This window comes from Bufo gargarizans, chromosome 1, assembly GCF_014858855.1.
Source record: "Bufo gargarizans isolate SCDJY-AF-19 chromosome 1, ASM1485885v1, whole genome shotgun sequence".
Taxonomy (NCBI): domain Eukaryota; kingdom Metazoa; phylum Chordata; class Amphibia; order Anura; family Bufonidae; genus Bufo; species Bufo gargarizans.
This window is the reverse complement of record NC_058080.1, coordinates 138631324-138643994: the sequence shown is the minus strand read 5'-3', so window position 1 is coordinate 138643994 and position 12671 is coordinate 138631324. Positions and strand designations below refer to the sequence as shown.

The 12671-nt window shown below is 44.3% G+C and overlaps 1 protein-coding gene across 10 annotated transcripts in view; it reads left to right on the top strand.

Moving 5' to 3' along the window:
• FRYL (FRY like transcription coactivator) overlaps positions 1-12671 on the top strand; it is a 317468-nt gene that overhangs the window by 188733 nt on the left and 116064 nt on the right. For 6 of the 10 annotated variants that reach the window (XM_044298955.1, XM_044298912.1, XM_044298895.1 and 3 more), the window contains 4 exons: positions 1721-1813; positions 5857-5955; positions 8004-8105; positions 11451-11495. In XM_044298955.1, the coding sequence (XP_044154890.1) occupies positions 1721-1813; positions 5857-5955; positions 8004-8105; positions 11451-11495 (339 nt within the window). The remainder of the gene's footprint in view (positions 1-1720; positions 1814-5856; positions 5956-8003; positions 8106-11450; positions 11496-12671) is intronic. The other 4 variants (XM_044298931.1, XM_044298963.1, XM_044298939.1 and 1 more) reach the window with 1 other exon arrangement.

Here is a 12671-nt window from a genome sequence, read left to right as displayed (position 1 = left end):
ATTAACTGTACGTCACACCCCTCCTCCCTGGCTCAGACCCCTCCCTTTCCTCCATCCGGGCAGGTCAAGCCCCTCTCCCTTTGCTCCATCCGGGCAGGTCAAGCCCCTCTCCCTTTGCTCCATCCGGGCAGGTCAAGCCCCTCTCCCTTTGCTCCATCCGGGCAGGTCAAGCCCCTCTCCCTTTGCTCCATCCGGGCAGGTCAAGCCCCTCTCCCTTTGCTCCATCCGGGCAGGGTCAAGCCCCTCTCCCTTTGCTCCATCCGGCAGGTCAAGGCCCCTCTCCCTTTGCTCCATCCGGGCAGGTCAAGCCCCTCTCCCTTGCTCCATCCGGGCAGGTCAAGCCCCTCTCCCTTTGCTCCATCCGGGCAGGTCAAGCCCCTCTCCCTTTGCTCCCCGGCAGTCAAGCCCCTTGCCCTCCGGGCAGTCACGCCCCTCTCCCTTTGCTCCATCCGGGCAGGTCAAGACCCTCTCCCTTTGCTCCATCCGGGCAGTCAAGCCCCTCTCCCTTTGCTCCCATCCGGCCGAGGTCAGGCCCCTCTCCCTTTGCTCCATCCGGGCATGTCAAGCCCCCTCTCCCTTTGCTCCATCCGGGCAGGTCAAGCCCCTCTCCCTTTGCTCCATCCGGCAGGTCAAGCCCCTCTCCCTTTGCTCCATCCGGGCAGGTCAAGCCCCTCTCCCTTTGCTCCATCCGGGCAGGTCAAGCCCCTCTTTCCACTCTGTGTAGCTTAAACCTCTCCCCCAGCTGTGCCTATTCCTCCTGTAGTGGCTCAAATTCTGTTCACCACTGACGAGTGGCATCCGTGATCCACTTACTACGCTGTCCAGCCACAGTTAGTGTTTTCTTCTCCCTCCAGTCCGTTTTAACTTTATGGAGTCTGATGTATTGTCTTATCTAGGGTCTGTTACGGGGGTCTGATCTTCCACTTCCTTTGATTAGGCTGGGATGGAAGGAGATGTATTTTGGTCACTTGATGCTGAGACACGCTGACCACTGGGGTGGTTGTGTCCAGCACTGTGACTTATTGGGTCTGGTGGTCATTTTCACTTATGGCCAATGACCTTGTAGCACCGTCATGGTCATGTAACCAATGGGGAAACCACTACATGCTGTGGAAGATTACCAGAGCTTCCCTCTACATGTAAGTGTACCACCCAACAGCCTTTAGCCAGTTAAAAAGGTTTTGTCGGGAAAATCCCTTTAACCCAACCTTAAAGGATACCTGTCACCATGAACATACAGTCCAGTCACATGTAGCATGTTATAGAGCAGGAGGAGCTGAGCAGACGGAAATATAGTTTTATGGGGAAAGATTTAACTTGTTTTTTATTTATCTAAATCTTTCCTCTGAGCGAAGTCATAGGGGTGTTCCTCGTCAGTGACTGACAGCCTTCCCTGTATGAGCACATACACTGATAGGTGTCAGTCACTTATACTGAATGCACCATTAAGGCCCGCTGCCCCATGACGCCTTTTCTCAGAATGAGCAGAGATTCAGATTACTAAAATATAAATTATACAGAATCTTTACTATACATCGCTGTGCTCAGCTCCTCCTGCTCTATAACATGCTGCCTGCACTGCGTTTTCATGGTGGCATGTACAGTGTGAATATCAGTGGAATGTAGCATACCTGTGCTCACTATATGTGTTTGTATTCCTAATAACAGATGAATATTCATAGTTCAGTGTAATGACTAGTACTTTTTATGTTCCCGACAGGAATGCGCACAGTACTTCTTGGAAGTGAAAGACAAGGACATAAAACATGCACTTGCCGGTCTGTTTGTAGAAATCCTCATCCCAGTGGCTGCTGTAAGTAAATCCCATATTCCTAAAATTCCATAATGTAAATGGGATTAATTTCCTGTTGTTCATATATACACCAACATATTCTTCAGAGCTGTCCCGACTCACATCAGTCCTTGTCCCCAAAGCAATTCGCAATCAAATTTTTCTGTCTCAAGCACATAAACTTTAGGGACAGTTTCATAGGAAGCCAAGTAAATGTGGGCCAAGTAAGTGGCCCACATTTACTATTGTTGGAGCATCTAGAATCTGCCATAAATTGCGCCAAAATGTGGCGAGGTTTAAATGAAATATCTTTGCCTAGCTCACATGATACAACATTTATTGCTAAAATTCTGTCTCAAATTCAGCCATCCAGTAGTTGGTAGAGTGCTCTATCCCTGCACCATATATATCATCCAACATTAGCCATGGTGCAAGTCTATTGGGTTACGAAGGGCTGTATTAGACCTGCAGAGGGTCGGTAATAAGTGTTTGTAGGAACGCTCTTTAGTGATGATCTGCCTGTGTAAAAGTGCCACCGATTACACAGTGAAAGAGCAGACTCTATTTAAAAATTGTTTATAGGGACGAGTGATGACATTGGTGATCGTTCCCCCCATACTGTGGAGGAGATCGCTGCATGTAATAGCAGCGGTCTCCTTCACGGACAAGCAGGCAATTGTTGGGAACGAATGCTTCCTTCCCAACAATCGTTATTGCTTATGTGCAGGTGTAGCCCTATGTCTGCCCTGGTATGTTTTCAGAGTGTGGGAGGAAACCGGAAAACTTGAAGGAAAACCACACAAACACGTGGAAAACGCACAAACTCCATGCAGACGTCTTCCTTCATTGCATTCGAACTCAAAGCAAAATATATGTACCATCATCGATCCCATAAATCTAGTCCTTCTCTAACCGTTTTTTCATTCATTGAAATCAAAATTTGTAGTGTATATGACTACTGTGCTGAATCTATAGCCAGTAAAAAGTTGAACAAGGTCCCTACAATTTCTGTAAACCTTTCAGATCCAGGATCTCTTAAGCCTCATTCACACGTCCATGTTGGTGTTGAGCGAACTTTGTGTTTCAAGTTCGGCGTACAAGGTTCGGGTTATCTAAGAATTTTGTTATGGATTCCGCTATCGCGTCCTTAGGCCTCATGCACACGATCTTTGTTTGGGTCCGCATCCGAGCTCCGTGTGCTGTCCGCATCCGTGGCTCTGTTTTGCTGCCCCGCTAAAAAAAATATAACATGTCCTATTCTTGTCCGCACTTTGCGGACAAGAATAGGCATTTATATTGCCGGCTTCCGTTCCGCAAATTGCGGAAGGCAACACGGGCGCCTTCCGTCTTTTGCAACTCCGCGGTGTGCGGACCGCCAAAAAACAGCACGGCCATGTGCATGAGGCCTTAGTCAGTGTTTTTGTCAGTGGTTTCCATCAGTGATTGTGAGCTAAAACCAGGATTGGAGCCTCCAGACATAAGGTATAAGGGAACGATCTGCACCTGTTCTGTGTTTAGAGCCGCACCTGGTTTTGGCCCACAATCACTGATGAAAATAACTGACCGAACACTGATGTGTGAATGCGCCATTAAGGCCTGCTGCATAGGAATGTACCTTGAACGACCCAAATGTTCCTGATAATTGCCTGATCGTCAGCTTAGGTGGCACATTTACCAAACATTTGTTCCTGATAATCTGCCTGTGTAAAAAGGCCTTTAGGACAAGGTCATGCCGTATTTACAGGTGAGAATGACAATGCAGGTAAACTCACAAATGCTGTTTGCTAACTCTCCCTTAAATCATACATACTCTATCTTTAACGCTTAAAATAATTGGAGCATTTTATTTGCGATCATGGATATAACCCTAAAGAGCATTGTGTTTTCTTATATGGGTGTGGCTGGAAGTCTTGACGTACTCTACAATCATGCCTCAAGCATTTGTACCTAGCTGTGAGCACATTATGTCAAATGTATTCTTCTGCATTGAGTTAATGAAATCTTTCTCACATGTCATGAGGACTTGGCAGGTGAGGACGAACCGTCCCCACACTCCGCACCAGTCTCAAGAATGTGTGTCTCTTGTGCATGCACAACTACCTCTCTGATGAAATGAATTTAACATTAAAGGGGTTGACAGTATACCGACCCTCGGTGGTGATCATACTTACCTGCTCCCTGCCACTGGGTTCCATTTCCGCGGCTGTCTGCGCAGGTCCTGGGTCTCTCGGAATCAACATCTTGTCGATGGAGGTCATATGACCATGCAGCCAATCATTGGCGGCAGTGGTGATCTGTCACCCCTGCAACACGTGACCAGCGCTGTACTGCTTGGGTGACAGGTCACCACTGTGGCTAGTTTTTGTGCCGCAGAGGTAACATGACCTCCATCAACAGGATGTTGATTATAAGAGACCCGGGACCTGCAGAAGCAGCCAAAGGGACCAGGTAAGCATTATCACCACTGTTAAACAAATTTAAGTTGAACAACCCCTTTAAAGCTCTTTTACATGGGCCAGTGCACAGGCAGTAATTGGGACTGAAACTTTTATTTCTTTTATCATTAATAGATGTTCGAGCCGCGGTGATGGCTGCATTTACATGCAACTGTCTTCTCCTCTGGGGATGAACGGTCACTGCTGCCATGGCTCGTCCTTGGGCCTCATGCATACAACCATATCTGTATTGAGATCTGCAACCCAATGATCCTAAGAATACAGACACCTTCCGTGTGCAATCCACATTTTTCTTACTCTCGTTGCTAGAAATTACTATTTTTGTTCGAAATACGAACAATGATAGGACATGTTCTATAATTTGCTGTACGGACACGGATAGAAAATATGGTCGTGTGCTTTAGGCCTTTTACAGATTCATTTTTCTTGGTAGCTGATCCGTATTTAAACATGGCAGTGCGTTGCCCGCAATGATCTCATGTGCTGCATAAAAGATGCGATCACGCTCCTTCATCGGGTGATCGGCAGCACAGTACGTGACGTTCTTTGGAGAATGAGATAGTTCAGAGAAAGCTAAAGAAAGGAGCAGTCTGTGTATTATATATGTAGGTGGAACACTGCTTAATACTTCTTTTCATATACCGCCGACACATTCTGCCAAGGTAATAAGCAATTCTCTTAGAGCCTCTTCTGCTCCTTCTGGGTAATCGGGCAGTGAGATTTCTTCAAGGCTCGGCACTTCTGTTTGGAATATAAGAAACCTATCCTTAACCTTTGAGAGAATTGCTGCCACTGTTCACTTCACATCCTTGTTTGAAGAGTTCTGGTGCCGGATGTACACCTCCCAAGACAGTGCAGAACTTCTATACTGTGGGGGAGATTCATCAAGACTGACCCTGCTCCTTACATCCTCTGCGCTGCTGGAGAATGCAACTAATTTATGATGCGGCACACGCCTCGTCGTGTATTGGGTACATCCTGCGGCAGCCTGTGCCCCTACCCAGAAATCTGATTCCTGTCTTTATTTACACTGGTCCCCCTCCCACCATCGCCAGGCTGTCTTTGGGGAAAGTGGCGATGGTGGTGTAGAAAATATTTTGTCACAATGGTGTCCAAAAAGTCACAAATAATTTTTTGAGTTTTTGGCGGCAGAATTCAGGCGCAGAAAGATGATAAATCTCCCGCTGTACGTTTTTATATGCTTGTGTACTATCAACGGTCCATGACATGTTTTCTGCCCTATTGGGAGTTTCCCGTGTTCCCTGTTATCGATAAAAGCAGCCGGGCATTGGTAAATTCTCTAGTGTGGCCTGTTGGCCTGAGTACTCCACTCCATTGCGAACGCGTGTCCAGGATTCCTGACGCGGTAATGAAGTGCCCATCTGTCCTGATAGAAGAGATCGATGACTTCACTCAGACTGGAATGGCACTGAGGCTGTACCCAGGTGTGTTTAATCATAGAGGCAAATGTGACTGGCACATTTGTATGGGCACTGCTGTGGTTAGCACCTTTCTATGGGCACTGTTAAAGTTGTAACTTTGTAACATAGAACTGGTAATTACTGTATATGTTATTTATTCCTTCAACTTTCATTTATGTTTTCCCAGGCTGTAAAAAATGAAGTAAATGTGCCATGTTTAAAAAATTTTGTGGAGATGCTCTACCAGACCACCTTTGAACTGAGCTCAAGAAAGAAACATTCCCTGGTGAGATAAATGTGTGGCCACGTGAATGTCTGTGATTTCTGGGTTACTGTAAATCCTAACCTTAGGGGTGTGTTTGGGGGAGGATGGTGGATGTGTAATGAGCTGCGCCCATTTCAGTGCGCAGTGATGATGATGCATGGCTTCACTGAACAGGTGCATAGTATATTAACCCAGGCACCATATAAGCAAATTGTATTGATTTAGTAAAATCAAAAGAAAAAAATATAAATAAAACCAGAAATAAAAATGTCCAGATTGTAATCCTACTGTGAGCGCTGCAGGTTCCAAGTGATGTGGGTTCCGTTCACATATAGTTCAAAGGCAAAGACAGTACAATCACTGATTCGTGGAGAATATTTTTCCGTAGGCGGAGTCAATCACTATTTATACCAGTTGCGGTATCCACTGCAATCTCTGCTCTATTCCTATTGATGAAATGTAATACTACGTGCCTGTGTTTATGCGATCTCTTGTGAGTATAATAAAGTGTTGGATGTTTAAGGCTACTTTCACACTTTCGGCAGAGGAATCCGGCAGGCAGTTCCGTCGCCGGAACTGCCTGCCGGATCCGTCAAAACGTTTGCCAACTGGTCATCTGGAAAAACGGACCTGGCATTTATTTTTTTCACTTTTTTTTTTTAGTCTGCGCATGTGCAGACTGGAAGGACGGATTCGGCATTGCGGTATTTTGAATGCCTTATCCGGCACTAATACATTCCTATGTAAAAAAAAAATGCTATTCCGCCAAGTGTTCCAGCTTTTTGGCCAGAGATAAAACCGTAGCATGCTGCGGTATTATCTCCGTCCTGAACAGTCAAAAAGACTGAACTGAAGACCTCCTGATGCATCCTGAACAGATTGCTCTCTATTCAGAATGCATTAGGATAAAACTGATCAGAACTCTATGCCGGAAAAGAAAAACGCTAGTGTGAAAGTACCCCAAGAAGACTTGCGGAACTTCACTATGCTGTGCTATTTTTCTGGTTGAATAGAGCAGAGATTGCAGTGGATACCGCCATTGGTATAACCAGTGATTGACTGTCTTTCTATAAACTGGAGCAGCCCGGTTCTGACTTTGCCCTTAAATTGTATTGATACATGGCGTTTGAACTAAGCTAATCAGTAAGTGCATGTGAGTTAGTAAAGCACATGCGCTATAGATTCCACATCCTTGTCGGTCCACATCTGATCTGCATTTTTTGCAGATTAAACACGGACCTGTTCATTTCTGTGGGGCCGCTAAATGCAGACGCCACAAGGATGTCATCCTAGTGCTGTTCGCATCAATTTATCCGCATGTCCATCTGTTGGATAGTGCAATAGTGCGGGATGCAGACTGCAGAACACAGATACCGGCCATGTGCATCTAGCCTTAAGTAGTAATCATGCGCCTGCGCTACACAGTTAGATATACTTTATCTAAATGACTATTGTCCACAGTGAGGATCAGTACCCTAAATAAGAAAAACACATACTGCAAGATATAAAAAGGCGTGTAGTGCCATAGATGTCCCTTTAAAAACTCAGTATAGGGACATGGCTGCCAAAAAAATACAAAAATGTTTAGTGAATTTATCGAGCATGCTGTATTGAAATTTAATTAAACCTCATTAATATCAGGTAAAATATGTGTGGACTGGTGTACAAAGATGGGCATTAAATATAAAGGTGAATTTATGATGGTGTGCGGTCTGCTTGTCTGTACTTGATATCAGGTCAGTCACACAAGCCAGTTGTAAAGTGCACCTCTAATTTCAGTGTTCTGACTGGTAAGGGTCCATGTGCTGAGACCCCCACAAAGTGCTGTTTCCCTTTGGCTCCATTCTTCTTTCCTCGGTATATAGACTCTTGTAAAGTATATGAGTCTGTACATCGCATCTCCGAGGAGTACCATAGGCAAACCCAGGAGCTTTAGTGCTCAGCCAGATCCTCTGTTTCACCATGGTTCTGTATGATATGTCAGAAGTTTTCTGAAATTGGAGGCGTACTTGAAAGGACTCAGGCAGATATCTGATGGTTCTGTAATGGTGCTGACTTCTCCTTCGCAGGCTTTATACCCTCTGATTACCTGCTTGCTGTGTGTGAGCCAGAAGCAGTTCTTCCTCAACAATTGGCACATCTTCTTACAGAACTGTTTGTCACATCTGAAGGTAGGTGCCCGTACCCCACTGGATGATTCAGGCACGGATCAGATTACAATCCTGCACTTAATCCGTGTATTTAATTTTATCTCGCAATTTTCTTTCCGCCATCTTCGGATCCAATCAAGCAGTTAACTTGCTGTTTCAATCTGTCGCCTGAATGAATCTGTACTGTTACCTCGAGCTCCTTTCTTCATATTGTGTTTGGATTGACTTTCTGTATAGCGCTGGTTGAAATAATTGCATTACTCGTCCTATTACTGTACTGAGCAGGTGAATACATTCCTCTAGCGCTACTGCTTTCTACTTGTAGTAATGTGAATGAAATGAACTGGGAGACGAGCGCTGCTCCTGATAATCGGCTGCACGTCTGTGATTAGTAATCTGAATGTCATGGCCGCTCATCTCATATCTCATCCCACTGCTTATCGTTCCATTCACGCTGCATTGATTTTCTTTTCATCTCTACCTCGCACCCTTTCGTCTAAGGCTTACTTTCACACTCTGATTTGGTGCGGATCCGTCATGGATCTGCACAGATGGATCCGTTCAGATAATGCAACCGTCTGCATCCGTTCAGAACGGATCCGTTTGTATTATCTTTAACATAGCAAAGACTGATCCATCTTGAACACCATTGAAAGTCAATGGAGGACGGATCAATTTTTCTATTGTGCCAGATTGTGTCATAGAAAACGGATCCGTCCCCATTGACTTACATTGTGTGTCAGAACGGATCCATTTGGCTCAGTTTCGTCAGAGGGACACCAAACGCTGCAAGTAGCGTTTCACTGTCCGCATCCAAAGCAGAATGGAGACGGAACGGAGGCAAACTGATGCATTCTGAGTGGATCCTTTTCCATTCAGAATACATTAGGGCAAAACTGATCCGCTTGTGAGAGCCCTGAACGGATCTCGCAAACGGAAAGCCAAAACGCCAGTGTGAAAGTAGACTTAAAGGCACCACGTAAGTTTTTATTTTTTTATTTTCTTTAATACTTGAAATGTGCAGTTCTGTTGCCATTTTTGCTAACCGGTATTATCTGACCCATGGCATGCTCTAATCCATCTCTCATGTGCCTGAAAAAAATCTTCTGTTTTTTAAATGTAGGGTACATACAGTACTTAAGAGGGCTGTGCCAAGTTTAGAAGTCATACCCGTGTCCACATGATGGGGGATAACTTACCAATCACTCCCCAACGATCCAGAGAAAGGGGGCCTTCCCCCCAATTTCATAGACGGGCAGGCCGAGCATGCATCCTGCTGCTCTATTTATTCTCTATGGGACTGCTGGAAATAGTGGAGTCCCTGGAGGTCCAATCGTGAGAGTGTGGGATATTTATTCCCCGGTTTGGAGCAGTGGTCACGCATGCACGTTGCTGCTCCCTTCAGCTCTACAGGACTGCCTTTAAGGTTACACAAGATTAAAAGAAAGCAGTTATATGTAACAAAGCTTAATACACCGTAAAACATTTGTACCCATAAATAGCATAAAAATTTAATTTTTGTAGAGTTGCAGAGTTGTCCTGTAAAAGTCAGTTATAATATAAAAGCAAATGTAAATTAAAAATTGCTGATGTGAGCTTAGCCTTATATCATGGCCGATGTAAGCCTATAGAATAATAAGGGCTCATTCACACAGTTGTGTGGAATGTTCCTCTGCATGCCATATTGTCGAGGAAGCCATGCTACATGGAGGCACCAGTCAGAAGCACGTCAAGTGCCTACTTTCCGATATGCATGAGGCTATATGGAGGCCTTTACAGTTCTTTTCACTGGAGTTAAAGCAGTCATTTGCTCCATGTATTCTGCACACTACTGCCAATGCCTAGTCTATTATTGGAGTTACCCCATGCGAAGTGAGCGATCAGATGAAGGCCTCATGTACATGGCCATATTCGGGATCCCAAATACAACATGCCTAAAAATCTGTTTACCTATACTGTACTTGTGTGTGCCTACGTGGAGGCACTCATAAGAATCTATGAGAAAAAGAAATCGGGGCATAAAACATTACATGCCACATTATGCAGACGCAGCCTCGTGGCGGCACACAGAGCGCTTGCATGTCCATACAAGCCATCTCAAGCGCATGAAGCCTAATGGATGTCTGGTAGGGTACTGCTAGTACTGCAGTTCCTCCAGGTGGAACTTTACTACTATGTGAAAGTGTAGGTTTTCCTTTTTAAAATCCTTCAATTTAAAAAGAAGACATAGGATAGGTGATAAATGCATGATTGATGGGACCACCCAAGATCACTAGAAGTTTAACACCTATACAGCAGGAATCTAGATGATTGCATTAGTTTACAGAAATAATTATGACCTTGGAGAGTAATTACATTTACAGTCCTGAGAAAAACAATAGAATTTTATGGTTTTACATATCAGGACATAATAAAAAGAAAACATCGGGTCCGTCTTAAAATTGGGTGAATCCAACCTCCGATGAACTGCAGCATGCAACAGATTCCATCTTGTCATTATTTAACAATTATTAATTCATTAAAATTAAGCCAAAATGGAAAAGCTAAAAAAAAACAAAAAAAATTTTATCAGTCTGTCACATTCTTCTGGAGGAATGTTGACCCGCTCTTCTTCAGTTTATTGAGGTTTGTGGGCATTCTTCTGAAGGTCCCACCACAGCATTTCCATTGAGTTGAGGTCTGGATTTTTACAGCGCCATTGCAACACCTTGATTATTTTCCTATTTCACCCAGTTTGTAGAATGATTAACTTAAAATGTCTTAGAAATGGCCTTTTAACCCTTCTCAGATTGATGGGCAGCAACAATTGCTTCTTTAAGATTATTGTTTTTGTTTTTCCTCCTTCGCATTGTGTTAACAATGCTCCAGACCAGCAAACTGCCAAAACTTCTGCTTTTATTGAATTGACTACACTTATCCATGATCATTTAGTCGAGGGTATTTGATTAGCAGCTCTTTGTTGCTACTTACCCTTTTAAATCCAGAGGAAGCAGTAAGGGTGTACATCATTTTGACCTAGGTCTTGTTACATAATGACTGTAATTTGCCTTGCGTTGTTGCTCATCTGAGGCTGCCTAATTTTAAGACTTGCTATAAGACCAGATGCTTTTTATTATGTTCTGATACCTAAAACCAGTGAATTTGAAGCAGGTGTATGTTTCTCTCATGCCTGTATATAAAGCCAAGTGCTGATCATGTTTACATTGTCTAGGTGACAATTTCTGTAGAATGCACAGCATATCCATTAGTAGATAGGGCCTCCCCGGCTTCTTTTGGTTTTGTGCTATATGTTTTGTGCTTTTTCATCTAACATGCATGTGGCTCCATTCTCATGTTTGTTTTGCTGTCTCACGTTGCTTTATTTAGATGCCATCTAACAACAGTATCAGAAAACAAATAGAAACTCTTCAGGTGAGTTCATGTGGGACGCTGCTCCGTGGAGCTATATTTTCTATCGACTTTAGACCTTTCAGTATGGTCACCTGCCTAGGGCTCAGCAGGATTCTGTTCCTATGCTGGAACCGCCGGATCTGACCTATGCCAGGCACTGTCGGAACTCGATGGCGTCCATTTACTATAAGGGGGTCTGCCGCGTTTCCAGTGTGAATACGGGCAATTTGCCAGGAGCAATACCGCTGCATCCTGTGCTATTTTTTTTATCCCGTCCGATTCTGCGACACAGGCTCTGGCCGGAACCCCCTCCGCAGATGTGCATTCAGTCTTACCCTTTACATGGGAGTTGCTACCTCCACTGGCCTTGTCCATCAGATGCTGGACATGGTTTAAGGGGGATTTACACAGCTCAATACTCGGGCAGATTATCAAGAACGAACGTTCCTGTGAAAGCTCGTTCCGGACTATCTGCCCGTCTAAGTGTGCCACCGATCAACAAATGAAATGTTTGTTCCTCGGATAATCATCTCGTCCTTGTAGGCACGTAAATTATTGTTTCTGAGCAGCAGATCTGCTGCCCAGAAAGTTTGATGCTGTATGCTGAATGTGGCGGGCTCCTTCAACAAAAGAGCAGCTGACTGTCGGGAAGGAACTCTTCCTTCCCGGCAATCGTCTCCACCTCGGCCCATGTAAACCCGCCATTAGAGAAGGTTAACAGCAAACAAAAAAGATACTCAGAGGATGTCTACACCTTTTTCATTACCTCAGTATCTAAATAAATTAAAGGGGTTATCCGAGTAATGAAAAAAAAAAAAAATGATAAAACTCCTCAGGGCTTACATATACATTAGTTAAGCTTGATTTCTTAAGAGAAAAACAATACTTACACCTTTGCATGGTTCTGTTATTATTGCTTTGTTTATATGCTGCAGCAAAGCTGTGGGGGCGTGTAACAACAATGACTAAGCTCTCCCTCATGAATATTTGTGGGTGTGAATAATCTGCCCCGCCCCCTGCCCTGCAGTGCTTGCTCTGCACAACCTAACCTTGCCTACAAACAGTCACATGATCATCTCCTAGCTCACACCGGCAGAAGATATTCACATCGATATATGTAGAGATATATATTTACTGATCTATATATCTATCTACATATATATCATCTCATCAGCCCTTATATGAACCCCCATGCCT